The sequence below is a fragment of the Aotus nancymaae genome, unplaced genomic scaffold (genome assembly GCF_030222135.1).
Source record: "Aotus nancymaae isolate 86718 unplaced genomic scaffold, 86718_ANA_hifiasm-v0.15.2.pri h1tg000095l, whole genome shotgun sequence".
Lineage (NCBI taxonomy): Eukaryota > Metazoa > Chordata > Mammalia > Primates > Aotidae > Aotus > Aotus nancymaae.
The window spans coordinates 2,052,430-2,072,286 of NW_026988510.1; the positions used below are offsets into that span (position 1 = coordinate 2,052,430).

The following is a 19,857-nucleotide window of genomic DNA, read 5'->3' on the forward strand; positions in this document are numbered from 1 at the left end:
TGACAAACCTGACAAAAACAAGCAATGGGGAAAGCATTCCGTGTTTAATAAATGGTGTTGGGAAAACTGGCTAGCTATGTACAGAAAGCAGAAACTGGACCCCTTCCTAACACCTTACATTAAAATTAACTCCAGATGGATTAAAGACTTAAACATAAGACCTAACGCCATAAAAACCCTAGAAGAAAATCTAGGCAAAACCATTCAGGACATAGGCATAGGCAAGGACTTCATGACTAAAACGCCAAAAGCATCAGCAACAAAAGCCAAAATAGACAAATGGGACCTAATCAAATTCCACAGCTTCTACACGGCAAAAGAAACAGTCATTAGAGTGAATCGGCAAACAACAGAATGGGAAAAAATTTTTGCAGTCTACCCATCTGACAAAGGGCTGATATCCAGAATTTACAAAGAACTAAAACACATTTACAAGAAAAAAACAAACAAGCCCATTCAAAAGTGGGCGAATGATATGCACAGACACTTTACAAAAGAAGACATACATGAGGCCAACAAACATACGAAAAAATGCTCATCATCACTGGTCATTAGAGAAATGCAAATCAAAACAACACTGAGATACCATCTCATGCCAGTTAGAATGGCGATCATTAAAAAATCTGGAGACAACAGATGCTGGAGAGGATGTGGAGAAATAGGAACACTTTTACACTGTTGGTGGGGGTGTAAATTAGTTCAACCATTGTGGAAGACAGTGTGGCGATTCCTCAAGGACCTAGAAGTAGAAATTCCATTTGACCCAGCAATCCCATCACTGGGTATATATTCAAAGGATTATAAATTGTTCTATTATAAGGACACATGCACACGTATGTTCATTGCAGCACTGTTTACGATAGCAAAGACCTGGAACCAACCCAAATGCCCACTGATGATAGACTGGACAGGGAAAATGTGGCACATATACACCATGGAATACTATGCAGCCATAAAAAATGATGAGTTAGTGTCCTTTGTAGGGACATGGATGAACCTGGAAACCATCATTCTCAGCAAACTGACACAAGAACAGAAAATCAAACACCGCATGTTCTCACTCATAGGCGGGTGATGAACAACGAGAACACATGGACACAGGGAGGGGAGCATCACACACTGAGGTCTGTTGGGAGGAAACAGGAGAGGGACAGTCGGGGGTGGGGAGTTGAGGAGAGAGAGCATGGAGAGAAATGCCAGATACAGGTGAAGGGGAGGAAGGCAGCAAATCACACTGCCATGTGTGTACCTATGCAACAATCTTGCATGTTCTTCACATGTACCCCAAAACCTAAAATCCAATTAAAAAAAAAAAAACTGAACAAAACGCTCCAATGTTTTGAGTTTTTCAGAATCTATCAACAGAAACTTCTAGCTTCTTCCATGATTTATGGGGTAGGATTTTCTCATTTCTGCCTCAACTCTGCAGTTTTCCAGGCAATGTAGTTTTGCTTTATGTGAACGACACAACTCGGCTGAAAATCAACAGAATTTTAGGAGAAAGGAGCAGGAGGCGCTTGTTTTTGGGAACAGAGGCCACGGCGTCAGAGACCGAGCCGAAGCCAGCTTCCTCCGAGCCCCTTCACCAGGTGGCCAGGCCCGCAGCACCCAGCAATCCACAAGGCAGCACCAGGGCCACGGAGAGGAACGACACCAAACTCCCGAGTTTCACTCAAAGCGAAATAACTGCCCATTGATAATGTCAACCTCTAGAGGGGGAATATTCCCTGAATATTCACTTCCTGTTACCACATTTATCGGGCAGTTCAGTTCCACGTTTGTGAACCTCATTTCACAGTCTGAAAGTGTATACTCTGAGGGTCCCCCTGGCAGGGGGCCCTTGCATGAGGAAAGGCTCTGAGTCCTTGGTGCTCTAAGGATGTGTCAGGGAGAAGCCCCATCCACCCCATGGCCACCTTGAGTGGTCACAGCTCGCCCTGCACCTGCTACAGGAACGGGACAGTGGAGGCGGCTTGGGCGCGGTCCCAGGTGTGCAAAAGCCTCAGGCGCAGACGCACACCCCCCTCTCCCGCATTCCTTTGCCCACCGAGAATCCTAAGCTGGGCAGTGGGCCCAGGAGGGATGGGAGGTGGAAAGTAAGTGTGACGGAGGGTCCTCCCGGAGGGGAGCTGCTCCGCTGTGGACACCATGGGTCTGGGATCCGGCAGGCCTCCCGGGATTGGGGTGCCCTTCCATACCCCACTTTCTTTGTGCTCTAGATGGCCAAGCATGCAAGCTAGTCCTGCCCACCAGCCCAGTTCTCCTAAATAAAAACAAAAGCAGAGCCGGTCCCTGCTCTCCTCCCTCCTAGGTTCACGAGTTCAGCCTGCGGGAACCACTGTCACTGTGTCCTCAATTTTTAGAACAAAAGATGGTGAGAAATTCTTCCCTCCATTCCTGTTGTGTCTTCAGAAACCACCTGCAGGCGCATCTCACCCCAGCTGGCTGTTCTAGGCAGAGCTACCCACCCCATAAAGACACCCTGTCCCAATCCCTGGGCCCTGTGAAGGTGTTACTTTACATGGGCAAAGGGACCTCACAGATGTGGCTCACAGATCACCCTCACATGATTAGATGACCCTGGATGGCCAGGTGGGCCCAGTGTCAGCACGGGGGTCTTTAAAGGCAGAGACTCCTCCCAGCTGCAGAGGGTGGGAGAGACGGATGCACAAAGGACTCACCTGGCCACTGCTGGCTTTGAAGACGGATGGGGCCAGGAGGCAGGGGATGCGGGTGGCCTCTAGAAGCTGGAAAAGGCAAGAACACGAATTTTCCCCTGTAGCCTACAGAAGGACCAACCCTGCCTTGCTCTCAGCCCACTGAGACCCAGGACGGGCTCCTGCCCTCTGGTAAAGCCAAGGGGTCTGTGGTCCTTTGTTATGGTAGCCACAGGAGCCTCCAGCCAGGTCCCCAAGGGCTCTTGATTAAAACATCAAATTCCCAAACAACAAAGACAACAGAAACAAAAGATCTGGCAGTCTTTGCCTCCAAGGCGGGCTGGCAGCTGCAGGGAGGGCAATCACTCTTCTCCATTACAAAGAGTTTGCACTGTAGGAGTTTTTAAAGCCATAAAAAAATTGGAGGAGGGAAAAAAATGAAATGTCCCCTATCACTCGCATTTCACCGGTGGCCACTGGGCTCCAGCAGCCTCCCAGGGCCTCCCGACAGCCTGAGGGCCGGAACCTCAGAAGCCGAAGGCGGGGTCCTAGCTGTCTCCTGTCCCAGCCTCGGGAGCGCCCTGGGGGCCCACACAAGCAGCACCCCCATCCGCATGCAGGCACATCTGGCACAACCAGCCGTGGAGTCTCCGTGTCTGGCAAAAGCACCGTTGTTTTTAAGGGAGGAAGGCACGTCCAGGAGGGGTCCCCAGGCCTCCAGTTGAGTGCCACGTGGTGCCACACAGGCGCCCAGCCTAGCAATGCCCTCTCCTCGGCAAACCCAAGTGGAGGAACATCAAGAGGACCAAAGACAACCCGATTCCGGCCCAGACACCTGGCCGCATCTTAGAAGCATCTGTCCATGGAAGGCAGGTGGGTTGTTTCCATGAAGAGCAGAATGTCAGAAGCTCATTCAAGGCCCCTCATTTCTTGAACCCTAAGTGAATGGACACAACTGTCCTCCAAACAAGAACCCCTCTCCCAGGTCCATGATGCCACCAATGCTTTCAAGAGTGTGAAGGAAGATGAAGCCACCATCCTCAACTACAGTTGACCACAGGGTGGGGGCGCAAGGGACACACAGGGCAGTGGGAGTGCAGCCACAGAGACAGGCCCTGCTGTGGACGCACAGCTGCCGCACCATCCCCCGCCTTGCTGTGCACCCCTCCACTCTCCCCTGCTCTCCTGCACCCCTTAAGGTCCCTGACACCTCCTGCCCCAGCCTAGCGCTCTGCTCCTTCTGAAGAGAGGCCCCCCGCCGACCCCGGTCACCCAGCGCCGCTGCCTGCTTGTGGTCGGCCCCCGTGAGGACACCAGTTCCTGGGCAGCAACAGTCTATGTCTCTGTTCCCCACAAAAGCCTCAGCACCCCTTTCTTCAAATCTTAAGTGTATATTAAGTGTTTCGCTCATCTCTGAAAAACTTACCAAAACAAAACCAACGTAGAAACGTCTGAAAGTCACGCCTTGTCAAATGCGTTCCCAGTTGAGGACATTTTCTACTCTTATTTTCATTTACCTCTTGGGTATGCCGACCTTCACTGCTATGGTAAAGCTACAAAGTTAGATTCTGAGGTTTCTGACACTGAAACTCCTTCAGTGTGATGAGCTGCACGGATCATATGAAAAGTCATGTCACTGGCAATGCGGGCAGGAACATCGCTGTCAGGATGTCATGACGTGCCTTCCGCAGACAGAGGACGGCAGAACCCTCTCGGAAGTCAGCTCCATGCTTTCCTAAGTCTCAGTAAAAACAGCTGTGATCTGATCTTAAACTCACCTATCACGGGAACGTTTAAAACGTAAAGTGATTACAAAATCATCACAGGAGCTTGTGCACAGAAGGCGAGAACAGAAATGACCAGCGGTCACCCCACAGAGGGGCTGAGAGTCCAGGCTGGGAGGGGACTTACTTTCTCCATGGACCTGGCGGATTGTTTCATATTGTTGCCATATGTGGATTTCACAATGAAACACCAAATTCCTGTTAACTAAGCAAAGGACACAGAGCTGGGCGATGTGGAAGGACAGGGAGGACCAGGAGGACAACACAACTCCTCCTTCTGGGACCAGCGCCCAGGCCAGGGCAGAAAGCGCCCATACCACGGAGGTGAGGGCTGAGGAACCAGCACCCAGGCCAGGGCAGAAAGCGCCCATACCACGGAGGTGAGGGCTGAGGGACCAGCACCCAGGCCAGGGCAGACAGTGTCCACACCGGGTAGGTGAGGGCTGAGGGACCAGCGCCCAGGCCAGGGCAGAAAGCGTCCACACCGGGGAGGTGAGGACTGAGGGACCAGCGCCCAGGCCAGGGCAGAAAGCGCCCATACCACAGAGGTGAGGGCTGAGGAACCAGCGCCCAGGCCAGGGCAGAAAGTGTCCACACTGGGGAGGTGAGGGCTGAGGGACCAGCGCCCAGGCCAGGGCAGAAAGCGTCCACACCGGGGAGGTGAGGGCTGAGGGACCAGCGCCCAGGCCGGGGCAGAAAGCGTCCACACCGGGGAGGTGAGGGCTGAGGGACCAGCGCCCAGGCCAGGGCAGACAGTGTCCACTCTGGGGAGGTGACAGCTGAGAGGCAAGAGCCGAGGCTCTGGGCCGGGGACGCATGCCCACTGGGCATGCAAACAAGCGAACCGGGATCAGGAGCAGATACTGCAAGGGCAACACCGTGACGTGCACAGAAATGAAGGCACGGTCACGGAAGGCCGCGGTCACGGAAGGCCGCGGTCAAGGAAGGCGCGGTCACGGAAGGTACGGTCACAGAAGGCCGTGGTCACGGAAGGTATGGTCACGGAAGGCCGCGGTCACGGAAGGCCGCAGTCACGGAAGGCACAGTTATGGAAGGCCGCGGTCACGGAAGGCGCGGTCACGGAAGGTATGGTCACGGAAGGCGCGGTCACGGAAGGCACAGTTACGGAAGGCCGCGGTCACGGAAGGCGCGGTCACGGAAGGCCACGGTCACGGAAGGCACGGTCACGGAAGGCGCGGTCACGGAAGGTATGGTCACGGAAGGCGCGGTCACGGAAGGCCGCGGTCACGGAAGGCCACGGTCACGGAAGGCGCGGTCACGGAAGGTATGGTCACGGAAGGCGCGGTCACGGAAGGCGCGGTCACGGAAGGCCACGGTCACGGAAGGCACAGTTACGGAAGGCCGCGGTCACGGAAGGCACGGTCACGGAAGGCACAGTTACGGAAGGCCGCGGTCACGGAAGGCCGCGGTCACGGAAGGCACAGTTACGGAAGGCCGCGGCGCGCCCTCCTCTCTCTCGGCTACGCTGCTGCAGCCTGACGACACCTCCACACACTGTGCAGCCTCTTAAAACACATCGGAGGCTGAGATATCATCTGTTGATTTGGACTTGATTTCAAATTGTAATGAGTGAAACTCAGGGGTTAGATCTTAAATGCAAAGCAGCAAGAATGAGGTGGAGCCAGGGTCCCCCCAAGAGCACTGCGTGCCCAAGAGGAGTGCCCTGGGATCCGTGCAGTGGATCCTGCTACTGGTAGGATAGATGCCCTGATGAAAGGAACTCCAAGTCTGATGCAAGCGATCGGGTGTAGCGCAGGCTGGGCTCAATTCCCACTCAGAGCCCAGCAATGACCATCCCAACAGGCTCTGGAATGCAGAAGCCGCTCACTGGAACAGACAGTGTCCTCGCTCCCAGGCTAGTGGCCAGAGAGCGCTCCTTCAGGCTCCAGTGACGCTGGCCTGTGGCTGAACCTGAGGCAGGCTTCCCAAAGGGCGGCACCTCGTCATCTTGACAGAAGCTCAGGGACAGAGCTGCAGACACATGCTACTTTCCCAGCTCCATTCACAGGGCTTTCCCCTGAACATTTTTGAAACAGAGCCAATTATTTTCAGAAAAAAGAAAGCGGCAGGCTGGGCAAAGTGGTTCAGGCGGTTCAGGCCTGTAATCCCAGCACTTTGGGAGGCTGAGGCAGGCGGATCACCTGAGGTCAAGAGTTCCAGATCAGCGTGACCAACATGGAGAAACCCTGTCTCTACTAAAAATACAAAAATTAGCCGGGTGTAGTGGTGCGTGCCTGTAATCCCAACTTCTCGGGAGGCTGAGGCAGGAGAATCACTTGAACCTGGGAGGTGGAGATGTGCTGGGCTGAGACTGCACCACTGCACTCCAGCCTGGGCTACAAGAGCAAATCTCTGTCTCAAAAACAAACAAACAAACAAACAAAAAAGCAAGCAGCAGAGAGTATGAACCGGAAGCAGCCTCCTGAGGGAAGCCCGGCCTAGAGGCACAGCATTGGAGCATACACATCTGGTTTCCTCTATCCGCTGAGAATTCACACATTCTGTTTAGTGCCCAACTGAGGCAATGCCAAACTGGTGTAAAACCTAAGGTAAATGCAAGAAGCCCAAGCCGGGCCTTTTCAGTACTGTTCAGATATAAAATCCTGGGTCTAACCAGGAATCCACTCAGATCCTGGGTCTAACCAGGAATCCACTCAGATCCCGGGTCTAACCAGGAATCCACTCAGATGCGGTGCAAAACAAGACGAAATGCAGCCCACTCCCCGAGCGTTGAAAGGACACACCGTGAACACTGTTTACGTGCGTGGACAGAAGCGAGGATGAAGGCACTAATCCACAGGTCTGCTGGAAAAGCCAGGAGCTCCTTTACTGGTTTCCGTCATTTAGCTTTGCATCCAAGTTGTTAAGGTGTGAGAGCTGAGACTGTACCCAAGGCGCCCTTTTCAAATCTAGATATTAATTTCAGAAGTAGCTTCCTCACACTAGAAAAATGGGGTGCTCAGAGAAAGAGGTTCATCCCAGTGATGCCCCAAAGCCACCAAATGACCTAAAATCTTTCTCTTGTGTTCCTACAGCAAACGCCAAAAGGCCACATCATCATCCTTAAGCCTTTAAACCCATGGATGGGAATCCTAACACGTGTCCTTCAATTCCATTTCTAATAGGTTCACAAACCAAATCACCCACGAGTGGACGGTCAGAAACAGCACAAACGGCAGCCAGCACAGGCAAAGGCAGAAACCTGCTCCTCCTGGGATCAGCCCTCAAGCCTGGAAAACAGGAGACGATACAGAGACTCCCTGCAGACCTCACGGTGTAAGTCAACTGATCAAACCTTTTCAGAAAACTGTCCTTCAGGCAAAAAAGGGTAAGTTTCAAAGCTAACAGGCTAACAGCTATCAGCCAGATTTACAGCCCAGAGCACGGCAAGATGCCTCAGGGGATCCCACGTTCAGGCAACGGTGCCTCCCGGCAAGTGGGACACGAAGCAGCCTCTGAGGTGCTCTGCACGGTTGAGCATGAACGTCAAGCATAGCCTTGAGAGAAGGCAAGACAAAGGCTAACATATCCCAGGAAAGAAAGCGGAGGCCTGCGGGTGCTTGCCGCCCACCCCACCCTTCCAGCCGGCGGCATTCCTGGGAGTGACCTTAGCCATGTGTGTTGGGGTCTTCTGGCTGACTGGGGCAGGGTGGGGGCGTTTAAGAATGCAACCAAAGTCAACCCCGAGGCCTCTGGCACTCCCCAAAGACCACAGGCCTCCGGCTTCTGGATGGTGAGAGGGAGGTGGGCCGGCAGGGGAAGAGGAAGAGTGGGAAGAAAATAAGGAGGAATCTGAAGGACAGTGCACAAGCCTCCCATCACCACGGCGCTGCTCAGGCATCCCCAGGAAAGGGAGAGGGGCGGGTGGGGAGCCTGGCAACTGCCATCCAACTTCACACTTCAAGGGCGAAGATGCCAGCCCTGAGCTGAGGATGAGAAGAGCCTCTCTCCCTCTCCGCAGAAACAGGCCACCTCCGCGTGCTTCCACGCACCCTCCAGATGGCACCATTCTCCTGGCTCTGCTCATTTCTTTAACTTGGAAAACTTACTGTATGGCACAAAAAATACATTTGAATCCACCGTAATAGGGCAAAAGAATGAACGTCTAAGGGCTGGGCGCGGTGGCTCAAGCCTGTAATCCCAGCACTTTGGGAGGCCAAGGCGAGTGGATCACGAGGTCAAGAGATCGAGACCATCCCGGTCAACATGGTGAAACCCCATCTCTACTAAAACTACAAAAAATTAGCTGGGCATGGTGGTGCATGCCTATAATCCCAGCTACTCGGGAGGCTGAGGCAGGAGAATTGCCTGAACCCAGGAGGCGGAGGTTGCGGTGAGCCGAGATCGTGCCATTGCACTCCAGCCTGGGTAACAAGAGCGAAACTCCGTCTCAAAAAAAAAAAAAAAAAAAAAAAAAAAAAAGAATGAACGTCTAAAAACACATGATCCAATGTCCTGTCAGACTCACCTAAGTCAGAAGAACCCGCACAAGACGGCTCATGTGGCCAATGTCAGCTATCTCCCTCCTAATCACGATGGGAAATGTGGCTTTTAAACAGGGTGGGCCAGCCTTCCCCATTGCAGCCCTACAGCGACCATCCAAGTGGAGGAGGTACAAGCAGGCCAGGCCAGGCTGGGGAGACCAAGAGAGACACCTTGCCAGGTGGGCCGTGCCCGAGGGCAACACATGGCAGTCTCTGCATACACTTCAAACTGCGTTACGCTTAGAAACACATGGCCTCGCCACTCTTGCCGACAGGTGGCTGCCATGCGCTGGTGGCTGAAAGCACCTCGGTACGCTTCTGGCATGAGCCGCTCCCACGTCGGCACCGTCTGCCACGGCAGAGCACCCCTCAATTGGGTAAGTCAGAGCACCTGCCATCTCCAAAGGAAGGCCCCGAGACAAACGGCGGTGCCAAGCCAGCCTCACCACACGCTCACAGAGAACCCCGCTGTGTGCAAACCTCAGCCCTCCCAGGGTGCGCGTGCGCAGGTCTGGGGCCTGAATGCAAGTCTTCCCCACCAGGCTGTGGCTCCAGGTGACTCCACCCCAACGCCAGGTCTCAAATGCATCTGATCTAGGCACATTCAGTGGGGTGTTTATGACCATGCGGTCTTGTACAGGGAGCAAAGGAGGCAACCTGACGTGTGTCACGTCTGACAATGCGGCTGGTAAGGCTCTGAAGGGATGTGAACAGCAGCACGTGGCTCCATCGGAAGCCCACGGCACCCAGACCCCACCAAATCACGTCTTCCTGCAAAAAGCTTCATCTGCAGTGTCGAGCCAGGGCTTGGCACACACCTGCAGGAACGTGGGGCCGAGACGAGGCAGTGGCCATCATTCTGCCGAAGACGGGATGGGGAGGGTCCTGTGGCCTGAACTATGTCCCTTAAAAAGCAACTCTCACTAACCTCTGGTACTTGTGAACTTGGCCCTAACTGAAAACAGGGTCTCTGCAGAAGCTGAAGTGCAGCCACGCTGGGCTCGGGTAAGTTCAAGTGCGGCCACGCTGGGCTTGGGTAAGTCCAAGTGCGGCCACACTGGGCTCCGGTAAGTCCAAGTGCGGCCACGCTGGGCTCCGCTAAGTTCAAGTGCGGCCACGCTGGGCTCCGCTAAGTTCAACTGCGGCCACGCTGGGCTCCGCTAAGTTCAAGTGCGGCCACGCTGGGCTCTGCTAAGTTCAAGTGCGGCCACGCTGGGCTCTGGTAGGTTCAACTGTGGCCACGCTGGGCTCTGGTAGGTTCAACTGTGGCCACGCTGGGCTCAGGCAGGACCTAACCCAGTGACAGGGGCCTTATGAGAAGAGGCACATTTGAACACAGAGAAGTAGAGGAGGGGCAGAGATTGGAGCCGCGTGGCCTCAAGCCCAGGAGCAGCAAGCTCTGCGGAGGGAAAAGTGCCCCCTCTCCACACCTTCACTGCCCCCACCCCCGCTCCACCCCACAACAGTGCCTCAAGGAGCAGGCCCTACCCACACCTTCTGACCTGGGGCTTCCAGAATTGTGAGGGAATGGACTCCTGTCATTACTAAGCCCTGGGGTGGGGCTCCTAGCACAGGCACAGTGGGCCCACTTCCAGGTCCTCAGGTGGAATGCAGTAAACCCACAGCCCCTGGCCACCTGGTCTTTTGTTGCCAAAGCTTCTGGTGTGTGGCTTCCTAAGAAATGTCCTGAGGGCCCCCTCCTACCATGTGTGGCTCCCCGCAGCAAGCTCAGAGGGCAGTGGCCCCTACCATGCCCTCATAAAGGGGCATCTGAAGGCCTCTCAACTGCCCCCAGACATGCTCTCCCAACTCCTCCCTTGTAGGGGCGGGAGCGGGTCCACAGGAAGCCCAGTTCCAGCAGCTTGCCGCTGGCATGGATCCTAATAAAGAGCTGCTAACATTCAGAAACAATGGGCAAAGATGACTTAAAAGCCAAACTCCAGGCCGAGTGCAGGGGTTCACGCCTGCAATCCCAGCACTTTGGGAGGCCAAGGGGGGCGAATCACCTGAGGTCAGGAATTCGAGACCAGCCTGGCCAACACAGCAAAATCCTATCTCTACTTTAAAAATACAAAAATTAGCTGGGCGTGGCAGCACATGCCTGTAATCCCAGCTACTTGGAGGCTGAGGCAGGAGAATGGCTTTAATCTGGGAGATGGAGTTTGCGGTGAGCCTAGATCGTGCCACTGCACTCCAGCCTGGGAGACAGAGAGAGACTCTGTCCCCCAAAAAGAGTCAAACTCCAATTTCCAACTGAGAGGAACCTGCCCTTTCCCGCCCGTTATTCAGACAGACCGCTAAGTCGCCTGACCCAGCTGTGGCGGACCTAGGCATCTGCACCCTACATGCGGAGGGCGGAGCACTCGCCTGACTCAGCGCAGGCAGGGGCAGCTCTCACTAGGTTTGGGCTCCAACCCACCCTCCAGGGAGAAGCGCAGCCTCGGGGCACCCCCTCTATCTGAGGCAACATCCCAGAAAATGCCACATTTAGGCAAGAGCTATGGTGAGAGACATCTGGAAACTGAATAGCCAAAAATGCTTTCAGGCCCAAATTCCCCTTGTACACGCACAGCAGAGGTGCTCCACCCCAGCGTTCCAAGCAACTGTGAGGCCTGTGGGTGACGCACCGCAGGAGCAGCTGTGTGATTGACACCGCACGTACAAAGGGCCCCAGGACTGCGCCATCCTCACGGCCGGGCACAGCAGGATTCACGTCGGTTCTCCTGGAACCATCAGAGCTCTGGGCCACCCGAGGACACATGTCACAGATGTGGCTGACAAACCCCTCCTCTCACAGGACTCAGCAGGGAAGCCTGGCAGAGCCCTCTGCCCCACAGGGACGGGCTCCCTCTGGCATCTCACCGAGCGCCTGCCTGGGGTCTAAGCTGCTCCCCCAGGCCCCAGGTACGGAGGAGGCATAGACAGAGGCCCGTCACTCCACAGGTATGCACAGCACCCCAGGGCTGGCTGAGAAAATACATGTGGGCCCACGACCCCAACCCCTTCCACTTCCCACGGGGGCCGCGTGCTCGCGCGTACGAGAGAGCGCTTGGTTTTGGATGACTTGGTTCTCCTGGCTGCGGTCACAGCTACCTGCGAGAATCTCACAGGCCGACCTCCAGGAAGGCATCCACGCTCGGCGGCAGGTTAAACGCACCACCTCCCGGCTTGCACAGAAACCCCGAGCTGCACCCTCAGCCCCTCGGGCAGAGACCGCTGGCCTCCCTCTTGTTAGAGCTCCCTGCGGTGTTTTCAGACACTCATGCTGGAAAAGGAAAGCTCAGTTCAAATGGGACAACTGCTTGTCTTCACTCAGTTTGTTCTTGGCAAGTAATTTTGAGGTCAGCAAGTGGCCATTATCGAATCAACTAATACCAAGAGTCAGAAACCCCTGAAAATGTTCTTCAGGTGAAACAACATTTCTTCGCACTTTCTCCATGTCAAAAACACCTAAGCAGCAACAACGACAGCTCAGCCAAGAGCAGGTGCCTCCGGGAGGGGCCGGTGGGGAGCGGGTGCACAGGGCGGGAGGGGCACACCTGCGGCTCTCCGATGTGTGTCCGGAGCGTGCCATGTTCATTACCACTGCATTAAAAACAAGGAAGCACAAGGAACTCTCCGTGAGAGAGAGGAGGGGGGCAAACGTCATCACGATGATAGCAGTCAGGAACAGCCGCAGCCCAGAGAGACTTCAGGCTAAAGCAGTCAGGCACTGACACATCTGAACTAGCTTCTTTTAAAATGGTGTAGCTGTAAGTAAAGACTGTCATCACTCATACTGTAACAAAGGCTTTCTCATCCCGCACAGAGCTGCTCTCCACACCCGCCTGGACGCTGCCCTGGCCTCACAGGCCCTGGCTGAGTGAGCTCCATGTCCCCCTTGACAGAAAGGTAAGCATCAGCCAGGCTTCCCTGCTCTCCTCGTGCTGCGGCCCACAGACCCACCCGCCAGGCCTCAACACAGGGAGGGTGCAGCACCCCCGCCTCAGTCTTCAGATGACAGGAGGGTGGGACGCCAACCTCACAGTCATGGTGCCTGCTTCAGCAGGAGCACAGCCTGGGCTCAGCAGGGTCACACGGCGGCCGCACGGCCCTGAGCTCTCAGCCCTGCTGTCCACACCACTGTGGTCCCAGCACACACACACATACTCCAGCCTCCCCTGCCAAGTGCTGGGTGAGGCAAGCTGGGCAGTTAACATGGGGCTGCTGACCACATCGTGAACCCAGGGCTCAGGCCAGCGTGAGGCCTGCAGGGTGAGGCCCAGCACCCTGAAAGCAGGTGTGAAGCAGACCAAGCGTCGCCCCACAACGGCCCTGGCAGTGGAAGCCCGTGGGCGGTGGTGAGCACGTGAGCACATGTAGGAGGGGATCTGACACACGTGAGTGGAAGGTACGGCTCTGCGTGGACAGCATGGCCCTCTGGTGTGTGTCCTGGCTGGGCACCAGGCCTAGAGTCCCGTGTCTGGCTGCAGTCCCCAGTCGCATCCCGAACAGCTCCATTGTCAGGGGCCCCATGGATGTATCACTCGGCCTACTGCAGGGAACAGCTGCAGGGAACACAGTTGGGTTTGCTGGAAGGACCCAGGTGCTGGGTGCTTGGCATGGAGGTTATCCTGTGTTTTAATAACAGCTCCAATTTGGGGCCAGGCACAGTGGCTCACGCCTGTAATCCCAGCACTTTAGGAGGCCAAGTTGGGCAGATCGCTTGAGGTCAAGGAGTTCGAGACTAGCCTGGCCAACGAGGTGAAAATCCATCTCTACTAAAAATATGAAAATTAGCCAGGCATGGTGGCGGGTGCCTGTAATCATAGCTACTCAGTAGGCTGAGGAAGGAGAGTCAGTTGAACCCGAGAGGAGGAGGGTGCACTGAGATCATGCCACTGCACTCCAGCCTGGGTGACAGAGCGAGACTCTGTCTCAAACAAACAAGCAAACAAAAAGCTCCAATTCTGCCAGTGGGGAAACGGAGCCCGTTAACGGGGCTAACTCATGTGCCCATGACTGCAGGGCCGGTGAGAACAAGACAGAGAGGCAAAGAGCGCAGTTCTCCCCAGCTCCCCCAGGCTGCGGCCATTCCCTGTACAGGACAGACTCCTTAGGCAGAGTGCAAGAATGGCAACAGAGCACTGCACTCTCTAAGAAACTTCAACAGCTGCCCTGGACTTTACAAAACGATCTCCCTTACCACAGGCGAGAATGAGAGGAGACAGGCTGGGAGGCTGACTCCACTCTCTTCTGCCACCCGGGCTCCTGCCCACCCACCTTCTCATCACTCACCGTGTCCCCGCGGCTGTGCCCCAGCAACCCTGGAGGCGCTGAGCAGCCCTGCCTCAACAGCCCCGTGCCACCATCTCCTCCACCCTCAGAACCTCCTGAGGACCCAGTGCGGTCTCCTGAGGCTTCCGTGCTTCCAGCTGCGTCACACCCGCGCGGCCTCCCCCATACTCTTCTCAAGGCCATCTCCGTGCCACCAGTGGGAGCTGCCCTCAGACCCAAGGCACGGGGGTTGCCATCAGGAAGCATCCCGACACACACGGGGTGTGAGGGACACCACTGGAGAAGCAGCTGCCCAGAGCAAGAGCGGGGGCTCGGGGGCCAACCGGGAGGCAGAGGGAAGAGCCGCAGGGGCGCCTGTATGTGCTATCCGCCGATTTCACCGTGGGAGTCAATGTCAACAACGCCCTGAGTTACAAATAAGAGACTGTCTACACAGGAAAGTCATTCCTAGGGGATTTTTTCTACCATTGATGCATAGTTTATGCCCAGAACCAATTATGCAAAGCAGCCAAGAGCAGTCATGGGTTCAAGTCGCTCTTAATCACAACCTCCCAACCCACCGTCTCAGGTACACAGGCTCCCTGCAAACCCCAGGGACAGGACACACACGTTTCATATGGGGCTGCAACTCCTTAGAGAAAATGGAAACAACAATGGTGGTGGGCTTCTGAAAGCTTTGCCAAGTTCGCCTGTACTGCCTGCGTGAGAGGAAACAGCCCGTCCAATGGCGAGAGTGAAGAGGAATCGCCGTGAAGCTCTGGTCTGCGGATCAGAAAAGGCTCCGTGCTTCAATCACTTAGAAAGCCACAGCGCTGCTGTGGAGCTGGGCCTGCTGTGGACCGAGACACGCTTCTACACCTAAGCCTTACAGGGCCCAGGAGGGAGCTCGGTCAACAAAGGTGCCAGACGTTGGCACGTCCCGGCCCCGTCGGCCGTCGTCCTCAGGCCCACCCGCGCGAAACCCAACAAATCGCAAGCTCCCGCTGCAGGAAGAAAGAGCTCTTTGTTCACACTGTCCTTCAGCTTCCCACAGGCCAGTGAGTCAAAAAACATAAGCTTCTCTTTCGGGCATCTCAACACACTCTTAGCACAGCTTAACGTTTTAACCAGGCACCGGCACAGTCCTGCATCTACGATTTCTAGATGAGAGGTTACTCGTAAAAACACAATGAATGTGACAGTCACTCAGGGGTTCACTCTCAGAGTGAAAACGCAGGTAGGAAACTATATCACGCTTCAGCCCTTTCTTCCTCTGCAGTAATTTCGCCCTTTCATAGTTTGAGGGGACAGGAGCGTGACTTCAATCAGGCTCTCTGGCCCACACCGAACGTCGGTGCCTGGCCTGTCGGAACACGGGTGACCCTCGCTGCCCGGCTCTGTACAGTCCTGAGCATGCTCCCTGCGTGCCGCGCACCTGCTCAATGCAGGCATCGGCCAGCACCCACTCGCCCTAGAGTCCAGAATGCGGGGACAGGGCCAGCGCGAGTCACGGCACGTCGCCCCGCCCGATGCCCCCGCCATCTCTCCACTTGTCAGAGGTCAGACTGCCTTGTACAGGGCAGGGACTTCCCTCCTAGGATGTGACAAGCAGGAGTCAAATGCTACCAACACGAAGGGGATGAGGAGTGTCCTTCCAGCTTCACACAACGGGGGCCCGAGCAGAGGCACGGGGGTTACCATCAGGAAACATCCCGATACACACGGGTGTGAGGGACGTCACTGGAGGAGCGGCTGCCCAGAGCAAGAGCGGGGCCAAGTCAGAGCGCCCGCCTTCTGCACGAGGGAGAAGCCAGGGCCTAAACACAGTCAGCACCAAGTGACCTGAGGCCTGTTTTCCGCTCCTCATTTCTCGACTCTGACAAGTGAACATCTGGAGGGGACCCCAGGAGTCTCCAGGGCATCCCCCTGGAGGAGGCTCACCTTCCGGCCACCATCCTTCCTTCCTCCGGAGGCAGAAATCCTGGTGTACAGTACCGCACCGGGTTTCCTTTTGCCAGCACTGCTCTGGTAGCCTTCCAGAAGGTAATTCCTGAGGCAAACGGGTTCTTTACACGTCCATTAGCTGCTCTGCACAGACGCACCCAAAGCAACAGGCGTGCTGGGCGAGCTCTCAGGGGCTAGGCAGCACCCCCACCACACCGCCCCACACCAGCTGTGTGAAGTCACTCCCGCCTCAGCACAGCAGGCACAGCTAAACAGTGGTGACAGAAAAGTCTCAGAACACCCTAAGAATCATCAAAACTTCCTTATTCAGAAAACGTTCTAACATTTGGATCCTTCTAAAAGGAAATGTCAAGCGATTCAGCAGTCACACCTTTTTGCTTATTAAGAGTTTTAAATAAGTACTGTTCTCTGTGTTTTCATGATTGAAGAACTGGTGAACATAAGCCGTAGTTGTAAACGGCTCAAACAAGACTATTTCCAAATGTCAACGTGTGCATCAAATAACCAGGCGCTAACTCGGAACGACTGCTACGGTACTCATCGACTCAATGATCATTCGGTGTCGCTGAGGCCCCGTGTATGCTACACTGGCTACAATGAGAAACAGAAATGAGCAGCATTTGTCTTCCACGTTATTTAAACTCTTTTACTTAAACTTTTAAATATGTATTTGAAAATGGTAAGACTGATCAGAAACAGTCCTCCAATCCTAAGGCCAGCCACCACTGTCTGAAGTCACAGAGTCTGACGCGGGCCAGGGGTGCAGGCGTGTCTCGGGGTTGTTATAAAGACACTTCTACTTCAGCTAACAGCAAGCCCTTCAAAGGCAGCATCGTTTCAACTGAGGCAAACATTGAAAACGAACATTTCAGTCATTTCATCCAAGTTCTCTCTGAAAAAAAAAAAAAGAGAGAGAGAGAATACGCTTCCCAGCCAAACACTCTGTCCAGCTTGTCCTGGGCCCTTGCCTGACTTAAAAGACTCATTTATGCTGCAACCACAGACCGTGTCCCAAGAAATTCAATAGGACAAAATGATAGCCCTAAAAATAGCACACCTATTTTACTGACTAGTCATCACTCAAGCCTGAAACTACCTTCCTGTTGCTTGCCAAAACACAGCACGAAGCTACGGAGCAGAGAGTCCTCGGGAGCTCGGCAGCCACTCCACCTCTCAGAATGCTCTGCTGCATACGACAAGCCTCGATGGGCCAAAAGGAACCTCCGGTGTCAGAGCCAAAGGCAAAGGCAGGAGATGCACGGCCTCCCTTTGCAAGTCAGGGCCCCGCCTCCTCAGACAGGGCAAGGATCCACAGAGCCACGAGACAGGGCGCAGGGGGCATGCGGGCGGTTCCACGCCTTTCCCAGTGTTTCGCGGGACCGGTCAACACCAAACTCACTCCACTTCTGACCTTTTATGGTTTAAATTACATTTTCCACTATTTCTGGTAGGGAAGGCTTTTCCATAAGAGATTAAATCCCTGAACCACCGCGAGTCTCCAAGATTTCTGCTTGTGTTTTGGCGTGCAATGCAGGAATATATTTTCTTGATGGGAGCATTTGTATTAAAAGTGACAACACAGAGTGTGCTGTCTAGGAAGGTGAGTGATCCTCCCTCTGTGACAACCCATTCAGAGTGGCCTAGAGCCTCCTGGAAATACAAGGCCATTCTTCAGCTATAGATAAAGACACCCTGCACACACACTCCTCCTCACCCTCTCAAAAAAATCCTACACGTAAAAATGTTGGACATTTCCCATCTCTTCTAATCTCTTTCCCAGCTGGGTCTAGAAGGCCTTATTTCATGGAAAACGATTCTGAATGCCTGTGAAACTTACTCTAAGGAAAGTATAAGGAGGAACACAAACGCCAAAGATGGGAGGGAAGTTGAAAAGCTTTGAGGACACCAAGCCTGATGTCGGCTGAACAATGGTCAAGTCGTCGCACACACAGACACAGGGAAGCCCCGGGTCTGTCACTGCTTTGCTTAACTTCCCTAAATATACATGCACCACGTGGACGTAAAGGTACTCAGTGACTCACGGTGTGTTGGGGGTGGTGCATGCATTAGAGATGGGTTTACCAGAACGTACACAAAATATCTCCTAGTTTTCCAGTGATTCCACATTGTTTAGCCTATAAACATATGTGAGCTTTTCTCATGTACATCTTAGGTGACGTTAGCTACATCTGTAAAAAAAAAAAAAAAGGCAAAAAAAAACCCCATCAGTATTAAAATACACATGTACTAGAAACAGTACCAAATAATTTCATGGTTCATGATCTAAGCAGCATGATTAATACTCAAGCCTGGAAAGGTTTCCCATGTGACCGAAAATCTTCCAAATACAAAGAAAGAATTGACCCAGATTTGAACATGTCAATAGGCATCATATCCCCTAGCAACAGAAGTCAGTACTAACGTTCAAAACGTGCTGCACATTGGATCCAATCTGCAGAATCCAAATTCAACACTGTGAGGCCTTTGTCCTGAAGCAACACGCACTCAGGACCTTCCATTTCTATCACACCCAAGCCACTACTCAAGGCCCACATGGTAAGGCCAGAAGCAATGCCCACTGACCCTCCACAAAAATTCCTGTGAGCAGGGAAAAGGAAGTACAGACATTTCAGTCTCAAGAGGAAGAAGTGAGAACCCAGTAAGTAGACACATTAGAACGTAACTCAGGATCATCAGAAAATTCACTGGACCCCTTGACGGTGCTGATGCTGGTGCTGGTGCTGCTGATGCTGTGACAGCACTGGGAGTGCTGATGGTGGAGGTCAGGGCAATGGAGAAGATGACAGCAACGATGGTGGTGAAGGTCGTGCTTGTCAAAGATGCGTTATTGCTGGCAGCGGTAGTGAGGATGAGGGACATAACAGTGGTGTTGGTAACGGTTGTGGTAATGACAATGAAGATGACAGTGGTAGAGGCGGTGGTGGTGGTTATGGTGGTTGTGTTGGTGATGACAGTGGTAGAGGCGGTGGTGGTGGTGGCTGTTATGGTGGTTGTGTTGGTGATGATGACAGTGGTAGAGGCAATGGTGGTGGTGGTTGTTATGGTGGTTGTGTTGGTGATGATGATGACAGTGGTAGAGGCGGTGGTGGTGGTGGTTGTTATGGTGGTTGTGTTGGTGATGAGGATGACAGTGGTAGAGGCGGTGGTGGTGGTGGTTGTTATGGTGGTTGTGTTGGTGATGACGATGACACTGGTAGAGGCGGTGGTGGTGGTGGTTGTTATGGTGGTTGTGTTGGTGATGATGATGACAGTGGTAGAGGCGGTGGTGGTGGTGGTTGTTATGGTGGTTGTGTTGGTGATGACGATGACACTGGTAGAGGCAATGGTGGTGGTGGTTGTTATGGTGGTTGTGTTGGTGATGATGATGACAGTGGTAGAGGCGGTGGTGGTGGTGGTTGTTATGGTGGTTGTGTTGGTGATGATGATGACAGTGGTAGAGGCGGTGGTGGTGGTGGTTGTTATGGTGGTTGTGTTGGTGATGATGATGACAGTGGTAGAGGCGGTGGTGGTGGTGGTTGTTATGGTGGTTGTGTTGGTAATGATGACGATGACACTGGTAGAAGTGGTGGTGGTGGTGGTTATGGTGGTTGTGTTGGTGATGATGATGACAGTGGTAGAGGCGGTGGTGGTGGTGGTTGTTATGGTGGTTGTGTTGGTGATGATGATGAT

General features: G+C 54.1%; 1 protein-coding gene across 1 annotated transcript in view; it reads right to left on the reverse strand.

Moving 5' to 3' along the window:
• The window catches only part of BANP (BTG3 associated nuclear protein), a 143,188-nt gene that overhangs the window by 12,983 nt on the left and 110,348 nt on the right, over nt 1-19,857 (reverse strand). The window contains exon 12 of the mRNA XM_064369916.1: nt 2,682-2,747. Within this exon, the coding sequence (XP_064225986.1) occupies nt 2,682-2,747 (66 nt within the window). The remainder of the gene's footprint in view (nt 1-2,681; nt 2,748-19,857) is intronic.